The sequence below is a fragment of the Cebidichthys violaceus genome, unplaced genomic scaffold (assembly GCF_023349555.1).
Source record: "Cebidichthys violaceus isolate CVI_PGR_0920_01 unplaced genomic scaffold, fCebVio1.0.p SCAF_9, whole genome shotgun sequence".
Classification (NCBI taxonomy): Eukaryota; Metazoa; Chordata; class Actinopteri; order Perciformes; family Stichaeidae; genus Cebidichthys; species Cebidichthys violaceus.
In genome coordinates, this window is record NW_027176975.1 from 5,650,007 (window position 1) to 5,673,889 (window position 23,883).

Consider the following 23,883-nt stretch of genomic DNA (forward strand, 5'->3'; position numbering starts at 1 on the left):
GGCACTCACACTCTCTCTCTCACACACACACACACACACACACACACACACACACACACACACACACACACACACACACACACACACACACACACACACACACACACACACACACACACACACACACACACACAAATTCATTCACTCGTCTTACAACAATCAGTACAATGTTTTTTGTGTCCCCCCCACTTCTCTGGGTGAAGTAAGGGGATACTGAAGGAAACGGCAGCAATGAGGTAAACACAAAAACTCATGAGATATTGCACAGACAAGTGCCGGCACAGAATACAACAGTCTCTCTTTCCAACAGCCTAGCCTGTGCATAGGAAGAATAAAGCACTTATGGTGTTCGCAGACATTAACCCCCCCTCTCGTAAAGCTTTGTTATACACTAAAGTGGGAACCACAAGGGAGTCTGGAATCCACAGCACTTGGCAGATATCCAGAGATGCATGACGTTGACTGAATATTTTGTAAAAAGTACAAAAAAAAAAAAACCCTAATGACTGAGGAAGGGTCCATGACTGTTGGCAACAGTGATGGGACAAACAAAAAAAAAAATAACCTGAAGTCCCAGCATATGTAGAAACGCCTCAATCCTTGCTTTGAGAAGAGAGAAGCAGGCAAAGTTGAAGCTGGGTCAGAGCCAGCATGGAGAAAAATCTCTCAAGTTTCATTCAATAAATAGCATAGTGGAATATGCAAAAAAAAAAAAAATCGAATTTTTCTAAAGCAAAAATACGTAAACCCCTTGCTCAGTTCGTCCAGACACAATTGTATTTGTCCACGTTGCATTGGAAATACATCCCCACAGACCAGTCAGAGCTGTGGCTCCATGGAGGAGTGAACGGGAAGAAAACGGTAACTCACTCCTCCATTCACTCCCACCATTTTTCAGTTTCTTCTTGTTGAATGAGGACATTTGTGTTCACACAAATCTTCAAGTTCTTACAATCCAAATAGTTTGAATTTGCAAACCTAACCCAGAAAAAAATAGTGTCTTTCAGGTTGTCAAAACACCTTGCGGGTCATTGAACTATATTGCTCCTCGGTCTGTCCAGTCCACTCGATGTGATCACACCCCCCCCTCCTCCTCCTCCTCCTCCTCCTCCTCCTCCTCCTCCCCTTTTCCCCTCTACTCCACCACAACCATTATCTGTGGAGCAAGACGAAGGCCTCTAGTTTCTCGGGGATGTTTCCCCGGTAGGCGAGGCTGTGCTTGACGATGGCCCTGGCGGCCAGGCACTGCAGCGTGGTGTGGTTTATGGGCTGGATTATGTTTCTGGACAGCTCCTTCTCGTCCAGGAGGTCGCAGGCCGTTTGTTGGAAGGCGTTGGTGCTGTCAAAGTGAGTCCCGCACGACACCAGCAGGTTCATGATGTCAGGGTGACCGTTGGACGCGGCTATGTGAAGGGGGCTGGTGGGTTGGGACAGATAACAGATCCGCTATGTGATTATGTTATCATTGGTGTGGTCTGACATTCATGTTACTGGTTTATTAACTGGTGGCAGTTGAGGAGCTTTAGAGGTATTTGTCATTTAGCTTCTCGGCTTTACAGACAAAAGAAATAAAATGATTGTTCTGACCTTTTTTATACTTTCTTGTTTCTTATTAACAGAAATATAACCAGTATAGAGAAAGAACAATTATGGGAGCTGAAACTAGAGTGAAAGAAAAATAAATACAAAAAACAGACCTGTTGTCATCTTCGTCGCGGCTGTTCACATCTGCTCCACACTCAAGAAGGATGGAGGCGACGGTGAGGGAGGGGAACTTGCAGACGGGATAGCGGCCCACGCAGGTGGTGTTGCGATCGACTGCCAGGTGTAGTGGACTGTAGCCGTTCTTACCACACGGCTGGAGCTTCAGGAATCTGTGAAGATTTGGAAAAAAGACTTTTCAGGCAAGGGACAGCAGAAAGGTGACGATGAACTACAGCCGTCATGGTAACCACACGGAGCAAGGAACACAGTGTCCCAACCGACAATGAGGACCTACGGGTTTGAATGGATTAGTGGCACAAATTAGACATCTTTATGCATCAACACAAATTTACAAAAGGCCTGTGGCAGAGGTGGAACGCATCGTTTAGCTCTTATTTGGCTAAAAGGGGGGGGGGGGGGGGGGGGGGGGGGGAGATATGAAAGTGCTAAGAATTGTGCAAATTCACACCACCAAAGCAAATACATGGCAGAGCATGAAAGAGATATTTTTAGTAACAAGCTCAAAGAAAAGCACCGTTACAAAACACCGGCGGGTGACCTCACTCTACAAGACTACCAAGGCAGCTTTCCTCACAGAAGACAAATTGTTGCCAATAAAAATAATCAACGCAGAAACTCACTTATAGATGGTTTCCTTTTTGAAGTGGTCCTGCTCTGCGGTACAGGGCACCTTCTCTAAAAGACAGATGAGGTGCAGGATGATCGACAGGGCCTTGCTGAGCTGGGCAGGGTCGGGAGGCATCGGCCCATTTTGTGTAACCGCCCGCTCGATCTCCAACACGCTCTTGGAAAGGATCCCCATCAAGTCCTCAAATGACACCGATGTCCCCAGGAGCCCCTTGGCTCGGTCCTGCAGCATGAAGGAGAAGAGCTCAGCGAACGACAGCAGGCTGGAGGCCGTCATGGGGCTGAGCGGGTCCAGGTTGCTTTGCTGCATGTCCAACGCATACTTCCACAAATTGATACAGCGCTCAAAGTTCCCAGAGTCGGCGTAGACGGCCCCTCGATACCGGATGTAATACGACGTGTCTGGGTGTTGCGGGCCGAGGATTCGTTCTCGGATGAGCAGCGCCTGCATGCGCATCTCATCTGGGTCGGATATCAGCCCGTCCAGCTCCTCTCCGTTTGTTACCTAGGAGGAGGATTACAATGTCAAGACAATGGCAGGGTGGAGACATTTTGGCAGTTTAGGGCTAACTGTTATTTTTGTGGAGGAAAAAAAAAAAAAAAAAAGTAAAAAAAAAAAAGTCTGGTTTTCTTTGTTCCATTTCTTCACAGCAAACACAAAAACATGCAGCCTGTAAATATGTAAAAAAAAAGACTAGAATGCAGCTTTCAAGGTTTTTTTGCACACGGTGAATTTAAAAAGCAGTCATCCTGCTGAACTCTGTGCTGTCGTCACCAAATTATGACCGCGTCAGCAGTAATAAAAACCTATTATTAGAGCATCGAATGCAATGCGGAATCACTCTGGGGTTGGTGCTTGTTGTAAAAACAAAACAAAAAAAAAACAGGCTCAAACTAATACTCACCTCCCTGGCGTAGTCGTATGCCATGATCAGCTGCTTGGCTTCTGGTTTCTGGACAATGTTGTTACTGTCCATGTACCGGAAGTCCATGGCCCTCTTCCAGTATTTCAACGCTCCGAGCAGATCTCTCTTCTTGTCAACAAACGTGGCTCCCAGGAGCTCCAGGGCATCGATGCGCTCCGTGTGGCTCGTCTGCAGAGAAAAAGAACAGCGTTTTGTCATTAGATTAAACACCATAACCTCTAGCCTCACATAAATCCACGCAGACAAACTCTCCATTTGTAAGAGACGCAGCCCCCTGACCTGCTGGTGCGTCGTGAGGTCGTCTACGATGTTAGTGTGGCCCGTGACGCTGGCAGACAGCAGGGGCGTCATGCCGTAGCCGTCCTGCTCCATGGACGCTCCGAACTGCAGCAACATCCGCATGATCTCCAGGCTGCCCGACTCTGCACAGTCATGAAGCGCCGTGTTGCCTGTACACATCAAGCAAACAGTCTTATTATTTCCACATTCAGACCTAGAAAACTACAGCAAAGCCACAGGTGCATTTGTTAACCCTGGACACCGTCCTTCCTCTAGGAATATATTCAAAGTGGCTGCAGATCAGCTGGTATAAGGATTTGTGTTTAAGCTGTCATCAAGTAACGTTTCTGTTAAACGCTCACTTCCACTCGATGAGTCAGGTGGAAAATTGTCATGCTCACAGTATGTGCATGTTTCACATTTTTTTTTATTTTAGGCTGCCTTCAAACATCTGGCCGGGGACAACAGATGAAAACTAGCCTCTCTGGCTAACTCAGTTTGACTGTTGATTGGTGTGCATTGTCCCTGCAAAATAAATACACAAATAAAATCTGATTGTAAGTGAAATCTGGTGAGATTTAAGACACGGTGGCCATCAACACATAACGGGGCACATTTTTTAACTAGAACATACAATAATTACTCACTGAAAAACGTGCAAAATGGCAATTTCAGCTTCCATACTTTCAATCAGTGCTGATGCTGAAGGCAAGCCTGGTTGGAGTGGGGGGGAAGACCAGGACCAAGTCCACGATTGCTGCATTTTCTCAAGTTAAGGCCGAAACGGTCCGAGTCCTGGGTAGTTTTAAATTCAGCCACTCTAAACGCTGGGTTCCTGCAGTAGGGTCCTTTAATAGTGTAATAGGTTCCTGCAGTAGGGTCCTTTAATAGTGTAATAGGTTCCTGCAGTAGGGTCCTTTAATAGTGTAATTCCACATTTGGTTCTTTAAGTAAACCAAGTCAACCCACCTGATAAATAACACTTCATTATGTCCATCCTTACCTGCCTATCATGTTAATGTAACACTTGTGTAATGCGTCTAACCTGGCCGCTCTAAACCAAAAGGTACACTAAGGTTAATCCATATTCAAGCAGACCAGACAGGGTTAGCCAGGGATTAACCATTATTTATACTCTGTTTTCCTCCATGGTTGGATGGTTAAACGCTTTCAAATAGACATACTGTTTGCTACAAAGGAATGCTGTACCAATATATCGCCGTGTTGCCATACATTTGCCACAATGCCTCCTGGACCTTCCTCAAAACCAGGTGCGACCAGAGCCGACACCTTTTCTGGGGGAATATCTTCCACATCAATAGTCTTACATGGTGAAGGATGGATGTTGAGCTCTGCTCTCTTCTGGATGATAAATTCACTTCCACTGACAAAAACAAGTTAATCCCGAAACTAAAGGAAATCCTTCACAAAGCCAGTGATTAGTCTGAATACTCCAAACTGAATTTAGGCTACCGTAAGCTGGAGTGAGGAGGGCACCTCACCAACAGGTGTTGTGCTGAAGGAATGTAATAAACTACATGTTGGTTTGTTCTGGGGAGGAAGAGAGCAGCAGACCACAGCCTTTGAGGCAGTTCAAATCAGCTGGGATTGTAGCTTCCATTGTTTTTGGAAACTTGCCACTTCATATCTTACACATCTACTCCTTCGTGTTGGTTCAGCCGTCATGAAAGATCTGAAGACTGGACTAGTAAGAGAGCTTTCTACCATAAATCACCACACATGGTACTGAAAAGCTTGCTTGTTAGAAAACGCTTTGGTTTGTGCACAATAGAGTCAGACCAGTCAGGGGAACCGTCTCGACTTTGGTGTTCGGGCTTCACCAGGCAAGTAAAGGATGAGCTACAACAGCGCCGTCTTGACACTCGAATGTGCAGAAAAATAAGACTGCTTGCAAGTTTAACAGAGACTTGTATGGCAATCAACACACAGACCACATAAGTAGTATGTCTACATGTTGAGTGTATGACCATTTGAAACACACTGAGCATACAGGTGGTCAGAGGAGAAGTGGACTATAGTCGATGGTACGTCTTCAGGGCAGATCGTTTCTCCAACCATGAAAACTGGTCTGTTTTGAAATCCACTGGATTCCAGCCTTCCTCCACACCTACAGCGGTCGACTGCATCTAATGCAGGATATCACTTTAACGCTTTTCTCCTCAAGCAATCCTGTGGGCGGTCATCGTGTAAAATTAAAATATAGGAACGCTCTAAAAACCACAAATGGACACTGGTTTTAATGTATTCATAGAATAACATTCAAGCAGAGCTTATGACACACCCACTGAATCCGTCCAAGCTGACAGACTAGTCATCGCCACAGCTTTCAATTGTGAAACCAGAAGTTCATGTTATTCTGTTGAGTCATTTCACATGGAAACATGCAAATTATTTAATTACCATCTTATATTGTTGACTGCTTAATGCAACGTGTGCAAACTACTCCGTGTCTAATCACCTCTGATGTATGAGGGTGTTTCACCTGTTTACCTGATTTGATAAAAGAAATCACTTTCTACTAGACTGTGAAATACCTCTATTGCACTACAATAGCACTACTGTGAAATACGGAATGCAAACCATATGAACTGTACTGTGTCGTTTGATGCCGACAGCCGTGAGCGCGCTATCCACTGACCTTTTACACTTTTCCTGTTGACATCTGCGCCTCTCTCCAGCAGGTACTGCGCTATCTCCTTGTGTCCTTTGTAGCAGGAGATCATGAGACACGTGTGCCCGTGTCTGTTGGCCACCTCCAGGTCCGCTTTGTGCTCCACCAGGTACTTCACAATGTCCAGGTGACCGTCAAAGCAGGCCGCCCTCAGGGGGGTCGAGTTAGTGAGAGTAGTGCTGTTCACAGAAGCTCCGTGACCCAGCAGGGACTGGACCACCTTCAGGTGACCCGCCGCCGAGGCTGCCCAGAGAGGGGGCGCCCCCTCGATGGTCTCCCCGTCAAAGTTCACAGACCCACCGACCTCCACGGGAGCGCTGCAGCACTCCAGCAGGTACTCCACCAGGTCCAGGTGGCCGTACCGGGAAGCCATCAGGAGCGGCGTGGCCCCGTTCGTCTTCTCGCCCATCAACTTGGTCACCTCGTGTCCATCTTTGTTCTCCAACAGCTTCTGAAGCAACCGGAGCTTACCGTCCCTGGCTGCGTTAAAGACTGCCGTCTTTAAATCCATTATCTGGGTGTTAGTTTCACCGTTTTAATAAAAAGGCAACAATGTCCGTGAAACAAAAAGGTGAACGGTAGCTTGAGGTGTAGCGTAGCTGGACAGGTGGAGCTCGGGACCCTTTGTTTACAAGAAGCTCCACTCACGAGCTAACTCACGTTAGCGAGCGCTTTGGTTAAAACCCACAGCAATGTATGACTTTCTAAACTTCAGCTTTAAAAATTGCCATCACCAGTCTGCTCTGTGCCTCCTTAAATAAAGTAAATTACCTCAGACTTTTGAGACGACCCTTGGTCCAGTAATACATTTGTTAGCAAGGTGGCTAGTCAACTTCCTTGATCACTTTAGCTGAACCGACTAGCTTCTCTGAGCTGAACTAACGTTACTTACATCAACACCTCTTTATTGACCGTTCAACCGATACTCATCCGCCGACACGTCTTCTCCTCGCCTCCATTATATCTGCTTCCTGCGCCTGTCATTGTCCCACGACACACTCCCGAGACGGTATTTATATTCGCTTCCCGAGGGCCGAGATACTGACATCCACCCCCACCCGTCACGTCGTGCTGCTGTTAGCTTAGCCTGGTGAGCGACGGTCGGTCTCTTGTTCGTCTAAACACTCGGAGGATGTCCCCAGAGTGTCAGAGACGTTTGTCTGTCACACACACGTCCAAAAACAAGCGACGTTACCAGACGCGACCCCCTAAATACCAGTCGTCCACGTAGCCACTCAGTAAGCTGGCACGACAACAGTCTGAGCGAAGGTAAACAGGGAAGAAAATCCACCCACGGCTCGACCGGATGATCACGACTCACTTTCTGTCAAATCGCAAATCCAACGCAGTCTTTTTTCTCGAGTAGCGTAAATGATTGACGGCGTGAACAGCCAATCACAGCGCCAGCAGACTGTGACGTGGTCGATAAGAAACAACAAAAGGAGATTGCTGCTTTTCAGGAACCTTAGGTTTTATAAATACGAAATAATTACCACGTAAAGAGAAACCAGCGTCAAAAGATTTCTAAAAATACATCCTACGTATTTTCTGGGTTAAGAAATATTTAAAAAATATTGTCTGGGAGCAAATATGACAGCGATGGCCTTGATTATATCTCTCCCTGCAGGATAAAATAAGCATGACCAGAAGATATATCCAAATACTTCTTCCCTGAAAAGCAAGTGTTTATTAATGATAAATCAATAAAACAAATCTCGACATTTCAACAAAAAATGTATTTAGCTGTCTCAAACAGTTCCCAGAATGCATCAGAGCTGAATTAGTTTTCAAAATACTGCTGCAAATGACAATTACATTGTTTAATCGGTTGATTATTTTCTGGATTAATCAGTTGTTTGGTCTATAAAATTTTAGGAAATGTTGATCAGTCTTTACTAAAGCCCAAGATGACGCCCTCAAATTTAATTACCTGCAGTTTTTAAAAAAAAAAAATTCTTTTCAATTACTCAAACCAATTGATCCACTGTCAAAATAGTAAGCGATTAATTTAATAGTCGACAACTAATCGATTAACCATTGCAGCTCTAGTCCAAAAATGACCTGTCAGCGCATACAGCTAAAACTGAAAAGCCAAAGCTGCACCTCCTACCAAGACGGCCGAACATTATGAAGGGAAAAGCATACGAAAGTAAGCAAAGCCAAAGCAGAACTAATGCATGAATGCAATGAAATAGTTATTTTCCAATGCCTCTAGAATCAGTTATGACAGTTAAACAAGACCAAACTATAAAGGCATAGTTTTGGGTTTTGTTCAGTGGGTTACGTGTCTTTGTCATTATGAATATAATATTGATCTCACATTACAACAGACGTCTTCTAGCTTTACCGGGACGTGTTCTGCTCATTGAGATTGAAGTTCACCTGTAGAGTTCTTACAGTACACAAACGTTATTTCATGTTTCGGCCTTCATGCCTGTGTCTATGACCAAAATCTTACATTAGATTTTGTTTGCAAATCAGTAAACAGTGATGAAAGAATGACCCACTGACTTTTACTCGATTCCTGACTGGAGCAACGCTACCAGCTTCAAGTAACCCTGTAACTGCAGTCTCAAATCTTTAGATCCAGTCATATAATATAGATTGAGTAGGCAGTCAGAAAATAATAATAATAATAATTAAATCACATTTATAACTCAAAAGGTACTGGAATTAACTTATAATCAAGCAATATTTTGCAAAACATGAATTTTACAACAGTGCTGTATAAAACCAAAAGAGCAATATCAGCCCACAAGATAAATAGGTTGTTACACTTTAAACAGCAAAGGCGGGACTAGCTATAATATTGCAAGGGAGCCAGTGAGAGACATGGTGCACTTAAAATTGCTGGCTAAACACACAAAATGTGTCATTTTCAAAACAAAAGAATAATATCCGTTATTTCTTTTTTGCCTTCCACACTGAGTCACAGACAATTCTAACATTTTAAAAAGATAGTTGACCTAATAACTCATCTAAAATGACAAAGCTGATAAAAACACAATATCTACTCTCTCACTTAATACAGCGAGGTTTAATAGAGAAAAAAACCAATGTATTTTTCATAACCAAATGCAACTTTTGTGGGGTAAAACTCTGCTTAGCCAGTGTGGTTTTAGAGACCCGATGCTCTGCACGTAAAGAAATAAACAAAACCATAAACCTTGCAGTATGAGTACATCTAGTCACAAATTACACTCTTTGTTATTTCAGTGCACAGTTTGGGCTGAAAAATGGAAGAGATCAGAGAAAGACAGAGCATTTCAAATGACGGGGGTAGAAAAGAACAAATACAATAAGAACACATTTTGAAATTATTTCAAATATTTTAAGTATTTAAGGTCTGCCTTAACTATCTGACCTGAATCGGCCTCCAGCACAGATAGTTACAAGTATTTCTTTAGGTTCTCTTTTACCCCGCAAAAACATTTCAAACATACATAACCTTTGAGCTCAAGACTAATTTGCATAAAGTGAGTCAGAAAATCAGTGCCGAGCATGGATGACGTGTCAGATTGTACGACCTGGCAGTTTGATATGATCCAATCTCAGATCAGCACTGATATTCTAACCTACTCTGTGCACAGGTCCAGATACGGATAGAGAAAGTGGTGAATCAGATCCCGGGGCTCAGAGACTGTTACGATCCGACGCGCGTTGTAGTGGTCTTCCTGTCAGAGAAGAAGCTTCTCAGCAAGACCACCTGACTGATGCTGACCACCAGAAGTATCATGGCCTCGCCGATGGACCAGAATGCAACACGGGTGTTGAGGTCCTCCGCCCGACTGCGTCCCTGAGCCTCACGAAGGCGGAAGTGGGTCTGATAATCGATGACCGACTTCAGGGCCTCGTGGATCGACACGCAAGCTGACTCCATCTGGAAGACATAAGACATTTTGACTGAAAATCTTAAAATTTCCAACTCATAAAATGAGGAGAGACACAGATTAATGTTAATCAGACTTTCTGACCCTACAACCATCCTCTTTAGATTTGGAACCAAGTGTTTAACTAGTTTATAGTTATAAAAGATTAAGTTTATTATCTGAAGTAGTTCTTTGTCCACTGCATTCCTCAAAAACAAAAATACAAAAGCATGTGCATCCTCACACACACGGCTCACCTGAGTGAGAGCTGTGACTCTGTTCTCATTTGGGAAGAGTGGAGGGTCGTCGCCAACCTGGAAGTCAAAGTACACGGTCTTGTGTGTAAAGGTGGAGAATTCGTTACTGAAGCAGAACTTGAAGGTGCCATTCTTGGCCGCTGTGAAGGTAAAGCTGTCATATTGCTTCTTCATCTCTTTGTAGAGTGTAGTGCCTTCTGGGTCCTCCAAACGACAGTCCACATCATAATGGCCACCGGTCACCACCTGAGAAAACATGAAGACGAGAGGACCATCTATTCAGTGACACAATATGTTTTCTTTTTTCAATGCCATCATGCATTGTGACAAGTAGTACAGAGGATATGGACAAAACTCATGCCATGATTGTCACATCCAAATCAGTCAAATGTGGTATTATAAAACACATTTCAATTATTTCCTAAAATATCAATTATTTAATGTCTCAAGTTGTGACAGATTTGAGTCATATTTAGTCATAAAAGACTGGCATAAGAGATTATATAATCTATGATCCTCCATTCCACATGTCCACTAAGTGTCCTTAGACAAGATTGCTCGCTAAGGCTGTCATCAGTCTGAGTGTGCATGAATGCCTCTGCCATCAGTGTCTGAATGTGTGTGTGCGGGTATGTGTGCGTGTGTGTGTGTGTGTGTGTGTGTGTGAACGGGTGAATATTAACATGTGACATGAGTGTGCGGCGCTTTGAGTGGTCGGAAGACTAGAGAGGCGCAATATAAATGCAAGTCCCTTTACCATTTATTATAAACATAATGAATAATCACTCATCCCTAGGATAGAGGCAACACAGTGGTCTAATCTAATGAAAGCTAAAGGGCAGAAATAGCTCTCTTTATGGCAGATGTAGACAGTATGTTTATCAGTAGGACTGGATTAAATATTTGCTTTTTATTAATTTTTGTATTAATTATTTAGGCAAATAATTGTAACTTTAGCTAGTAACAGGAAAAAAATCTGAGAAAAAACCCCCCAAAACTGGCACCCACAGATATAAATAAAATACATATAAATCATATAGTTTATATTGTAATAAAATGACCAAATCAATCTGCATACTAGTGCAACATTCAGAGTTCTGTTGTTGGATATGATGGTGTCCACAGAGATAAACATTTTGTTTCTGTAGACAAAATCCACCTGTTTGAGCAACGAGAAGACAGGAAAAGGTCGCGTGTGTTTAAAAGAACACTTTAAACGTTTGTTGTTTAAATTTTTGAAAGTCTACCATGAATTCATCAGTCAAGATAACCGGTCTGGACTCAGATCTACAGCTTAAAAATGACAACTTCCCATTACGACGATTATTACGGTGGAGGGCTGAAGTTTCGTCTGAAAGACGAACCACGCACCTGAAACTCCAGCGTACACTTGGTGCCGATGATGATGTCTTCGTAGAAACACTGCTTGGCGTTGTCTGGTAGCTCAAACGTTAGCTCGGAGCCCAGCACCCACACGCAGAGCAGTTGGGCCGATAGCACCTGCAACAGCAGCCGAACGGATCCGTACATCCTGCAGACCGAGAGCCAAGCTTCACAGTGAAAACCCGAGCGGACCTGCCGACATTAACGGTGGCAGACATCAAAGTTAATTCAACAGCGTTGGAGGCAAAAAGACAAAAAATGGTGACAAAGCAAACCCGGACATTGATATCAGCGACAAGCTGTTAGCTTAAAGCTAACTGGCCTGCTGGCGAGCCTTTGTATTTAGAGACACAAAGTCACGAGGGATTTGTAACATTTTCGTATGCCTAGTGTATTAGTGTATTATGGCCACTGAAGTAAAAGTAAATCATAACATTAACGTTTCTTAATTCATTATTTTGTCCAAGTCAGCATTAGCTACTCACCTCAAAGTGCTCAACCGGATGCGATCAACGCTAAGTAACGTATTACAAACGTGACACGGCATTGGCTGTCATCTGTAAGAGCCCGCCTTCTGCTCTCTCTCATTGGTCAACAGATAAGAGAAGGAGGGCTTATGATGTCACGTGGGCCACGTCCTCATACTAGAGAAGCGTATCCTCCTTTTGTCAATATACACCAATAAGACATTTTAGATAAATTACTGCATCTGAAAATTATGTTTTGTATAGCAGTGGACACGATACCGTAAATTTACTTAAAAGGCTGGTAGATTGAATACAATATTTGACACAACAAAAATCCACAAATACAAAACTTTACTGATTGTAGTAAAAGTCCAGAATAATAATCATCATCATGTAAGGACCACTGTTTTATAGGACTCATGACATGTAAAGGCATGTGCTTGTAACAACTGATTGGGTATCTTCTATGCTACCTTTTTCATCAGATTGATGAGATGTTTGTGGTCATGAGACAACGGCTTGTGTCTTGATACGTTTTATATATTCTTATAAAAATCTATGTGAGAACAGTCCCCCCAAGAAATAGAGACTAAGACCTGCAACAGAGGACCTCTGAGGCTTTCATATAGTGGGTGGAATGTTTTGTCCAGGAAAATCATTTTCTGTCTCATTTTCTCTATTGAGTCAACCATACACCCCAGGACAGCGTATTTCTGTTTGAATCTGAGATGCCAATGGTCCAGCAGACCACTGCATAGAGGATGGTTGTTGCCACCACAGAGTCATTGACTGTTTGGTGCCCCACAGACTCCAAAATCCTCTTCAGCTCCTTCCTGTGGAGGGCATCTGTGCTATCAGACTTCTCCAGCTCGTTGCTCAGCTGGACAACCAGTTATTTGAAAGACCGAACGAACGCTAAACAAACTCCATGGAAGCTCACTGTTGTATGCAAGGTTGCTTTGTCCTTAAAAGCTAGATGGAGGAATGTTGCGCCCGATGAAGTTGTGGTCCTACTCAGTTTTCATCAAATCAGCATCTTCTTGAAATTGGAGGAACAGAACCTTTGGAACCTTCCGGCCTGAGCGTACAGCCATGGATGTGCATTGGTCTATTGGCTGCTTCTGCACTAGCTATTTCACTGCACTTGACCCCAATCTACACCTTGTAATACAACTTTACTTATTTCTGTTGTTTTCTTTTGATCCCTCCAAGTACAACTCTGTGTAGAGAGCCAGAATGGTCGTCTCTGAAGCCTCACTGAGTTATTTACCCAATGCGTCGGGGTGTGTAGCCCACCGGCAGATGGGCACCAATAGATGTATTAATATATTATAATGACTCATACAACGCCACTGCGCGCCGAGTGCGTTTTCCTGACAGTTGTGAATACACGTCTGACCCCAAAACAAAGTCTCGCGTGAACCAGCAACACGAGATTACAGTGTAGGGAGGGCTGCATGGAGAGCTGGGAGACAAAACAAAAGGCACACATTTCAACCAACTGGCGCTGGTCGCTTTTTATTTTTTTGTAAACCAAAAACTAATTTGATTAATTTTTCTTATCGATTCCTGTTTAACGCCAACAGTTTGTCATAATGCCGAGCAGCACGTCTTTGCTGGAGGCCGAAGAGGGAGAGTCCGAGGTCCCGCCGCCGCTAGTGCACGCTTTCGCCGGTATGGGCCTCGAGGAGCACCACCAGAGCCAGACCCCCGAACAAGTAGACGAGAGCCTCCCTTATCATCACCACCTCCACCAGCTCCCCCCGGTTTCTCACTTCAACCTCCTCGGTACTGTCCTCGACTTGAAGCCCCTGCATCGTTCGCCCTCTGGAGATGAAGTAAACAACGTAACCGAGGACGAAGAGCCTGAAGTTATAACAGACTCCTCGTTTCTAGCGCAGGCCCACCGCCACCAACACCTCCAACCGGGGCCGTGTAGCTCCGGGATGGAGCCGCCGCACATCGAGACGGTCTTGTTGTACAACGGAGACGAGCGGGATGATACCGGGCTACCAGCGGCTGGTAGCATGGCGATGCTACCGCCCGGTGTGTACGGGGAGCCGGGCTACGAGGCCGAGGCTTCGCTGTTGGCTCGGAGAAAGAGCGTCAACACCACGGAGTGTGTGGCGGTGCCGAGCTCCGAGCACGTCGCAGAGATCGTGGGCAGACAGGGTGAGTCGTGGTTGTTTGTCCCGGGTTAGAGTTCTAGTTCGATCTATTAGCGAGCTAACGTTAAGTTGCGAAGAGGAGTTTGGAAGAAACTCTGTGGAAAGAGAGTTCAGTCAGCTGTGAAGTAAACGTTAAACACCATACACACAATAATTAAAACAGGCCATGAAATATAATACACGGATTAAATGATTACGACAAAATATTCGAATATACGACACTGTCAACTATTAAATACGTGGCTAAATTAAAGTTAGCCAACTGTTAGCTAGTAACGTTAACTTATTGTTTGCACCAAAGCTCTATTTTACATTACACAACTAGCTAAAACAATTGAAAGTTACATTTTGTATATGGAACATTTGACTAGTTATACATAGTTCAACCATTAACAAAATAACCTCCAGTCAACGTTAAAACCAACTCATTTAGGTTCTTCAGACCGCGGTTAGCCTGAGACTAGACTAGCTTAGCTCTCTTCTTCTTAAGTGGGTCAACTCGCCCAACACCCTCAACAAAAGTTCGCATCACACGTTTGATGAACCAGCAGATCCATCTGCGTCTTCTCGCTTTGACAGCTCGTCTGTATTATTGATGGCGAGTCTGTGCTAAGCGGAAAGTGAACCTGTCCCAAGCCGTGCCTTGCCGTGCTAAACCAGGCTCGGCTTTGTCTCGGAGGAGAACATGAGGAGCAGTGTGTGTGTGTGTTTGTGTGTGTTGGTCACCATTGCTTTGCCACATCAGCTGCAGGTTATAGTTATAACTCCGTAACATAACTCATAAGACTCGACAGTTCAACCAAACACGACAGTCCTTTCTTAGATACCCGGCGCCTTTTTATCAGGTCTTTCCCTCACACTTTACATAATTCAGTGACATGGTTGGGAGTTATTATGTCGTCTGTGAGACCAGATGGGGGGAGGGTGCACAAGACTGCAGTGTTGACAACAACAGGAAACGGCTCTGGTAATGATGCTGGACTCTCAACCACAGCTGAAAGGAATATTTAATGTATAAGCCATGCAACTTTTAAAGGGCACGGGTTACTGGAAACTGAGATTGCGTATGCCGTAATCGTTAATCAGTTTTAATATCAAAGTTTATTACCACGTGTATGTAATGTATATTATACCCTGTCTTTCCTCGTCTTTTTCTCCGACAGGCTGTAAGATTAAGGCACTTCGAGCCAAGACCAACACCTACATCAAGACACCAGTGAGGGGAGAGCAGCCCGTCTTTGTTGTGACGGGGCGCAAGGAAGACGTGGCCATGGCGAAGAGGGAGATCCTGTCTGCAGCCGAGCACTTCTCCCTCATCAGAGCCTCTCGAAACAAGACGGGCCCGCTGTCTGCTGCGACCAGTCCAGGGACCCCCTCTCTACCCGGACAGACGACCATTCAGGTCAGCTACGGTGTGACTTATGAGTCATGAGCAAACGGACATTCTTTTGCAGTGAATCACATTAAGTGCAGTTTTAGTAACCAAGTCTTGTGTGTGTTAACTTCCGAGTACATTGGTTCCTTAAAGGAGGTTCTCTGTGTTTTTTGTGTCTGTCATTTAAAGTGTGAGTATAGTAACCATGTGTTGTTTCAACCCTGTAGGTGCGGGTACCATATCGTGTTGTAGGGCTGGTCGTGGGTCCCAAAGGTGGGTGTTTTTAATTCAAGCTGTGTTCAGATTGGTTGTTTGCTCCAGTTTGCTGGACTTCATGTTGTAAAGAGACTTCATTAGTTTTGACAGTGAAAACAACAATCTTGTTGAACGCTAGCAAACACGGGTATGGACAGATGTGCTGAATTTCAATAGTTATATTGAGATTCGTGCTTTGATTTTACAAATGTAAGGAACAGCTTGAGTATTTACAATAAGGCACTATATTTTAAATTAGTTTCTGATTTTCAAACTATGAATTTGAGGCTTGTGATGACGAGAACTCCCAACAATTAGATTTGTTCATATTTGATTTTTGAAAGTAATGCTCTGCTTGTGTTCAAACTAGGGGTGTAAAGGTTCACAAAATTCTCGGTTCGGTTCAATACGATGGTACGTTTTCAATACAGCAGAAATGCCAAATCCTCGCTGGTGAGACTCAAGTAGTCTTTAATGAAAGGTTGTGTTTGATACTTAAGATAGTCTCTAAAATCTTCCTCTATAAACTCAAACGGACACATTTCCTGGAAAGTTTTATTTTTCAGACTTAATTACAGCGCTGCATGTCTCTCTCTCTCTCTTTCTCTTTTTCTCTCTCTCTCTCTCTCTTTCTCTTTCTCTTTTTCTCTCTCTCTCTTGCTCTCTCTCTCTCACCTCATATTTACTTTAATATTAACACTTGCACACAAAACTTGACTAGATTATGATCCATAAATGTGGTCAACACTCGTCTCTCACTCGTTTCCTCTGTGTCGTTGTTTCTGTTCTCACTCATAGCTCTGCTGGTGTCTGAAGTCTCTGTCTACTGGAGAGCAATCCATGTTTTGTTCCTTTATAGTTTATGTGTGTTAACTTGTTGCACATAGTTGTACAGAACATAATAAACAATAATAAGAAAAGGAAAGTCCTCCGTTTTGTGTCCATCCTCCCTAAAGTCTTCAGACGGCCGCTTCCTCCGTAATAATGCAGACTTTAACTGAACAACAGCTGCTAGTAAAGACAACAAGGTCAACAACGCCTGTTATCAGTTCTCCATGTTGAATTAACCTGGTAGTCGATCGGTAATCAAGACTGTTGTTGTTTGTGAACATCCGGTCACGTGATAGCAGCGTGGCGAATCAGGGAAGGACATCACGTTACGTCGGGAGGGTTGCCATGTTTGAGCGCAGTGGCTCCACCAATTTCAGCTATATTTTATTTTTCAAAAGCAATTTAACATTATTCAAACGTATTGTTCGGTTCGTAATGCGTACCGAACCGTGAGCCCCGTACCGAACGGTTCAATACGAATACGTGTATCGTTACACCCCTTGTTCAAACTCATAAATGAGCCACATTTCTGTAGTGACCTCTACATATCAGCCTTTTGTCTTTCTGAGCATTTAAAGGAAAGTGAATTGCCTAGTTAAGAGTCTTGAGTTTGAACATGCTCAGCTTTACTCCAGAAGGTCACATTTTGTTCTCACCAAGCCTTTAACCCCATGCCCTGTTGACGTTACCGCCTCAGTGTCAGCAAGTCCTGGGGTTGATCTTTAAGTTGAAGTGCCATGGTTCTCATCCATGTGCCACGAGGGAACGAGTCAAAATGACAATGCATTTGGAAATTGTGAGGAAACGCTGTGCCACACAAACAGAAGCAATAGGCAGTGTGGAATATTAATATTCAATGTTTGGTGTTTACAAACATTTAGATAAAGCATTTCTTACTTGCCCATTAATTGTGACACATTCATTTTGTTAATGCACCCTGGTTATCCAGTCTTTTTTGTGATATATGTATGTGTATATATATATATATATATATATATATATATATATATATATATATATATATATATATATATATAGTAATGACATTTGAAAAGGTTCCTACTCAAGGCTGAATCTCATGGTGTTGTGGTCAGGTGCTATGCACTTTAGCCAGCTGAGTCACCAAGACAGCCTGCAGTTCAGTGCTATAATTATTGCACAGCTGTTTCTTTCAATTTCAATTCCAGAAGTGTCTTTACTGAAAATATTGAATGCTATGAATGTGTCTGTGCAGTGTTTAGTATGACTCGGCTTTGACACACGCAGGTCAAGCTGCAGTTCAGAAGCCACAATGGAGAACAAAGAGATCTGTTCTCCAGCTACGTTCAGCACTATTAATACTTAACTTTTCATCTTGAATCTTAACTCTTCTTCAATGGGCTGGTGTTATGCTCCGATGTATGTTTCTGAGGATTGGTCATGCATATCACGTGTCAAACTGAATGTAATGGTGAACTCCTGACAGTCCGGTAGCCATGTGACCAGAGCAGTTATTTAGTCTCGGTGTTTTAAGTATAAGGGTCTTGGTCTGTGTCGTATCTTTCAGGAGCAACCATCAAACGTATTCAGCAACAGACCCACACCTACATTGTGACGCCGAGTCGGGACAAAGAGCCAGTGTTCGAGGTCACCGGGATGCCGGAGAACGTGGACCGGGCGAGGGATGAGATAGAGGCGCACATCGCCCTCCGCACGGGTACCTGCGGCGGCATCGAGGCTCCTGGTGTCGACAACAATGACTTTCAGTTCAACGGGACAGACGTCAGCTTTGAACATTCTGCAGCACAGGCTGGGTTGAGGGACGCCGGGTGGCTTCATGCAGGCGCATCATCCCCCAGTGGTGGTGGTGGTGGTGGCGGTGGTGGCAGTGGTGGTGGTGGTGGTGGCGGCTTGCTGCCAATGGGCGTCAACGGTACTCAGCGAATAAATAGCAATATTAACAGTGGTGTCAGGATGTCTTCCACCTACCGCAACGACAGCTCCAGCTCCCTGGGCAGCGGATCCAGCTCGGCTGATTCCGTCTACGGCAGCGGTAATGCTAACCGGGTTGCAGATTTAAGCCCAACCTGTCAGTTTAATGCAAACGCCAACAACAACAACAACAACAGTAATGGCGCCGGTACAAGTTTCTGGTTTGGCGAGAGCCTTCTTCCCGTGGGGCCCGATGAGATGGTCAACCTGGCAGGTGGAGGCTCGTCCTCGGGATTTGACCCGTTAACCATCTCCACTGCCCAAACCTCGCACCCTGCTGCACAGCCACAGATCTGGAGCCCCTATGTGGACCACCAGCCCCCCCAGACCTTTGATGCACGTCAATCTCAGGTTGGTGAAACGCAACAGGTGCAGACAGTTTATGGCCTCTTGTTATGACCAGGTTAGTTTAGGCTTTTGTCTACCTTTTTATTGTAGACCATTTGCATTGGGATTACTATTACAGATACCAATTGCTTTTCTCATGTACAAAAAAAACAACTTTGTTTTCAATCCTAAACGGTCATTTTTGTTTTAATTGTCTCCAGACCAGCCAGCCTGGGACGCCCCGGCTCTCTCCGACCTTCTCTGGGACAGAAGCCTTGGAGCACCCTCAGGCCCAGCGGGTTCACCGGGGGCCTTTCGGCTCAGCCGGAGCCCTCGACGCCCACAGGTTCCCCTCTTACAGCTCGGCCTTCTCCTCTTCCAGTGAAAGCACCGCCTCCTCTTCGTCCCCCCCCGAATCCTCTCTCCTCTATCGACCGGGGCTCGGATCAGCGGCGAGGGGACAGGAGATATGCATCCACTGTATGGATAACCAGGTGATCGCTGCCTTGGTTCCCTGCGGCCATAACCTCTTCTGTCTAGATTGTGCCACCCATATTTGCCGGGGTCCAGATGCCGTTTGCCCCGTGTGCCTGTCCCCGGTCACACAGGCCATTCAGCTCCGCAACATGTGATTTGAATCCATTTACTTTGATGGCTGATCGGGGTTCAGCCTCCCCACACTTCCAATTCATAACATCTGTGGGGAAATTACAACACTGACCCTGAATCAGTGTTTAGGTGTGTCCTCGCCCTTGTTTTGTCCAAGCTGGTGTTTGGTCCACAAAGGTGAGGACTAATAGGTGAATTAGGAATGATCTGTATTTGGGGCATGGGTTCGGGGGGGGTCAGCCCGTTCATGTGCCTGCTATTGTGAAGTCTTCTTCCATTATTGATTGATTGATCAATGGGAGGGTCGGAAAAACCCTCCGTGTAGCATTGGGTGGGGTGGGATATATATTCATATATATATTTTGCCTATCATGTTTTTTTAATTTACATTTTCTTCGCCCTTAAGCATCTAATAATCAGTTTCTGACTACCTATATTTGATCAAAAATGTTCAATGTACTTTAAATTCTATTAGATACATAATGTTTGCTTTCGGGTCAAAGATATTTTAGGTCTACATCTCAAAAAGTTTTGTTCAATAGAAGAAAAATGCTGCTACAGTTGATTTTAAGTGCTGAAATATGGCCCGGCCCATTCGCCTCTCAATTCTTGTGCTTCTAGCGAACTTTAAGGAAAAAGAGCATGTTTACAAATAGCGAGTCCCTGATATGAATACTAATTGTATTCTTCTGGTTAACAAAGATTTTAAATGCCTACCACAGTAAACTGGATATAATGTACATACGCTGCATTGTTCTGGCAAGTGCTACTCTGTCCCACATCATTTGCATAAATATTATCGGGCTATTTAGTGTATCCGTGCTACTTTAAACAGGATACAATGTTTACACGCTCCGGATCATGAATCTGATTTTTTTTTTTGGGGATCGCTGATAATTAACAGCATATTGAACCCCCCCCCCACAGAGGGCATTTAAACTTAGTGGGTCAAACCTGCCACGGCACAGATGTCACACTCCCAATGGCGACCTCCTTGTTGCATCAGGTTTCTTTCTTTCCCAGACTAGAACAAGTGGGTAACTGCTTTTTGTAGAGTACCGTCACAGGATGTTTCACCACTTTCAGTATTGCCACGTTGCTTTCCATTTCTACTTTAAAAAAAAAAAAAATTTGTTTACGGTAAACTTGTGCCTAATTCCGTTCTGAGTAAACAAAAAGAACTGCTTCAGCGGACGCACAGTGTTGCTCTGTCTTAAAACAAACTCGTGGCCTTTTTTTGGAGAGCCTGTAATTAACTGACAACACTATCTACAAAATCCAGATCTTTGCTCAAAAGAACACAAGCTGACAGACTGAGGTCTTAATGTATTCGTCGAAAGTTCGATCTCTTAAATGCATCTCGGTTGAACAAAAGTTATATCACAGGGATGTTTTCTTTTGCTTCCTATTTTTGTTGAGCCTTTCTCCATTATTTACCACCTATTGCTCTATGTTTTTAAGCACCAGACCATCCCATGTAGTTCATCTCTCTCTCCATAGTTTTTACCTCTCATCGTGTTTTTTTTGTTGTTGTCATGTTTTGTTTGTTTTTCTTGTTTTGGGAAACCAGCCAGAAAGATGAGAGATATGCACAGCTTGTCCCTTTGGACCCCCCCCCCCCCCCCCCCCCTTGTATTAGTCACATTTTTAGTTAGTAGGTAACAATTCAACTGGGAGCCAAAACAGCTGATATTCAACCAAACTATATTCTGAAACCGTCTGTAATCTGGAACAAATCCCAGACAGACCCTTCATCCGCCTCGACAGTATCCTCTCTGAACTGCTCCACCCCGTGGCTGTCTCCTCACAGCCATTTTATATCCTCGCAGTCAGCAAAATAATTCCGCTGGATGCAAAACTGAGGCGTTGCCCCCCCCCCCACATTCGTCCCGTCTACCAGGCCTATGCAAAAATCGTCTCAGTATGTCGACTACTCGAGGAAGCGCTAGATAAATTAAGCTCCTCCGGTTTTAATTCCAGAGCTCCAACTATCTTTGGCTCAACGCGTCGACCGAAACATCCCTTCTGTTTTTACTACATTTCAGTCGCTGTTGAACCTCATTACCTGCTCTAGTGCAGTGATGTTTTCAATGGCGCACACTTTGCTTCTCATGCCATTGTCCCGTGCCCTACTAAGCACAGCCTTCCCCATATCTTATCACACTATTGACAAGTTTGGATTCCAATAACAGTCAGACTTATGTTTTGTTTTCTCCCCCCCCCGCCTTCAATGTGTGCATCTGTCCGTTCCTCCGCCTGAAAAGTGAAGAAGCGGTACACATGGTGGAAATCATCTCAAAGCTCAGCTTTAAACATCACTGTCTCAAGACCTTGTTTTACAGGAGTGGATGAGTCGACGGACATTTTGGGAGGGGAAGCAGCTGGAATGATTTCATCCTGGACTGTGCCGACACTACATGAGGTCAATAATGTTGCTTTACTTTGTGGACATTGGACCGCAGTCCGTCTAGCATTCCAGCTGTAAACAGTATTGTTTGGAGTTACTCTAAAGCTTGGCTCTGTATCTTAAATATCGTCTTTTGTGGATGATTGAGCTTTCTCGAGGAAACCGAACCGAATGAATCCCAAAAGTGCAAAAAAAACCAACCTTTTTCTTCTGCCCCCTCGGGTTATGAGCCGTCCTTTTTTTGTTTGACTTCTTCTCTCAGCTCTACAAAGATACAAAGCTCTCTTTGCTCTCTTTCTCTCTCTGAGGGAATGCAATACAGTTTATTGACATGAATCCATTGACATGTTTGTGTTTGTATTTTATGATATTACTTTTAATGACTGATAAATATACAGATCTTATTTTTATTTTGTTACATTTCATATATATACATAAATATATCTATATTAAAATGTTTACAATAAGGTTTTTACTTTTTCTCTGAGTGATTAAGTGAATGAAGAGTTGGAAACAGGAGGAGAGTGTCGACGCTATCTGCTTGTAGTCTAGTTATTAGTTTACAGTATTGATGATGATAATATTGATAGCTGCCGTTTAACCAAGTGGAAAATGGAATGTGCATCACAAGCATGTCTTCATAATGTACCGCCAATGTAAAACGTCACACTGCAACTGTAAAAAGGCCACGGATTCAAGCTGCCTGTCCTGTCTGTACACCACCAAATTAAGAACGGTATACTGTAAAATGTATCTTAGATTTTTATATATATATATATATATATATATATATATATATATATATATACATATACATACATATATTGTTAAGATGTACCAACAGTTCAAAGTATTTGCTAATTTTACTACAATTTTGTTATGTATATGTAGGGGGAGTCTTATGGCATATAAATTCTTCAAATTGAGTCAGGAGTTTAAAAGCAGACTATATTTTATAACGGCCTTTTAAGTTATTGCGGCCAAAGCACTGATATTATATATTTGCTGTAAAGAGAATTTAAGAGTTTTATTTTTCTGATATTAAAGTTACTTAATAAAGACGGTTTCATTTTAAAATGTGTCTTGACTGGTGTGTTTCATTCATTACGTTAAACGGCGTTTAAATGTTTTTGAGCTTGCTCTCATCTCACCAAATATGCGATGTACAAGCTTTGATTTACAACAACTCATTTTTCACACGTTTTACTGGCTACAAACCGTGAAGGAGGCACAAACTCAATAAGATGAATGTAATTAGTCTCCCATAAGAGGTGCAACACAGCCGACAGGAGAGTGAGGGGAAACGTCAGACATCCCCAGTACATGCCCACGCACTATAATAGAATAGTTTAAATACTTCAACGTGTGAGAGCGTTAACAGTCGATAGGGCGCAATGATGCGTTATGGTTTAACTTGACTAAACTGTCTGAACCGCTCACAAACCTCAGAACGGTCTTCACCTGTTTGAATCCCGTACAGCAAAACCCACATGGACAAAGACTATGATGATTGCTAGGCAGGTGCTGCAAACGCCCACACAGGTGATTTCTATTGTGCTGATTAGACCTCTTCTCAGGCCAGTGTGGGCGTGTGTACACTGATGACTTATCCCTCTCTCTCCTGCTGTATTCATTGAGGATGATGATTCATATATTGACCCTTTTCAGAGCAGACATTCTGACGTCACAGCAGAACATACCAGGACCTGCCCTTA

The 23,883-nt window shown here is 43.7% G+C and overlaps 3 protein-coding genes across 5 annotated transcripts; 1 reads left to right on the top strand and 2 right to left on the bottom strand.

Moving 5' to 3' along the window:
* Positions 1 to 1,104: 1,104 nt before the first annotated feature.
* On the bottom strand, positions 1,105 to 7,570 carry fem1c (fem-1 homolog c). 2 transcript variants are annotated; one of them, XM_068703753.1, is made up of 6 exons: positions 6,217 to 7,570; positions 3,558 to 3,727; positions 3,258 to 3,446; positions 2,346 to 2,857; positions 1,698 to 1,874; positions 1,105 to 1,417 (listed from the first exon to the last, which is right to left on the bottom strand). In XM_068703753.1, exons 1-6 carry the CDS (start codon positions 6,758 to 6,760, stop codon positions 1,153 to 1,155), a joined length of 1,857 nt encoding a protein of 618 aa, XP_068559854.1. In that variant the 5' UTR covers positions 6,761 to 7,570; the 3' UTR covers positions 1,105 to 1,152. The 2 variants fall into 2 exon arrangements, with proteins under 2 accessions (XP_068559854.1, XP_068559853.1); XM_068703752.1 differs by having other exon boundaries at positions 3,258 to 3,727.
* A 340-nt stretch (positions 7,571 to 7,910) lies between these two features.
* tmed7 (transmembrane p24 trafficking protein 7) lies at positions 7,911 to 12,309 on the bottom strand. 2 transcript variants are annotated; one of them, XM_068703847.1, is made up of 4 exons: positions 12,244 to 12,309; positions 11,747 to 11,906; positions 10,376 to 10,621; positions 7,911 to 10,129 (listed from the first exon to the last, which is right to left on the bottom strand). In XM_068703847.1, the coding sequence occupies exons 1-4, from the start codon at positions 12,303 to 12,305 to the stop codon at positions 9,893 to 9,895; spliced, it is 705 nt and encodes a 234-aa protein (XP_068559948.1). In that variant the 5' UTR covers positions 12,306 to 12,309; the 3' UTR covers positions 7,911 to 9,892. The 2 variants fall into 2 exon arrangements, with proteins under 2 accessions (XP_068559948.1, XP_068559949.1); XM_068703848.1 differs by having other exon boundaries at positions 11,747 to 11,950; positions 12,244 to 12,278.
* A 1,369-nt stretch (positions 12,310 to 13,678) lies between these two features.
* LOC137867326 (RNA-binding protein MEX3B-like) lies at positions 13,679 to 23,239 on the top strand. Its single transcript, XM_068703863.1, has 5 exons — positions 13,679 to 14,397; positions 15,557 to 15,795; positions 15,996 to 16,041; positions 18,401 to 19,176; positions 19,374 to 23,239. Exons 1-5 carry the CDS (start codon positions 13,821 to 13,823, stop codon positions 19,782 to 19,784), a joined length of 2,049 nt encoding a protein of 682 aa, XP_068559964.1. The 5' UTR covers positions 13,679 to 13,820; the 3' UTR covers positions 19,785 to 23,239.
* Positions 23,240 to 23,883: the final 644 nt, after the last annotated feature.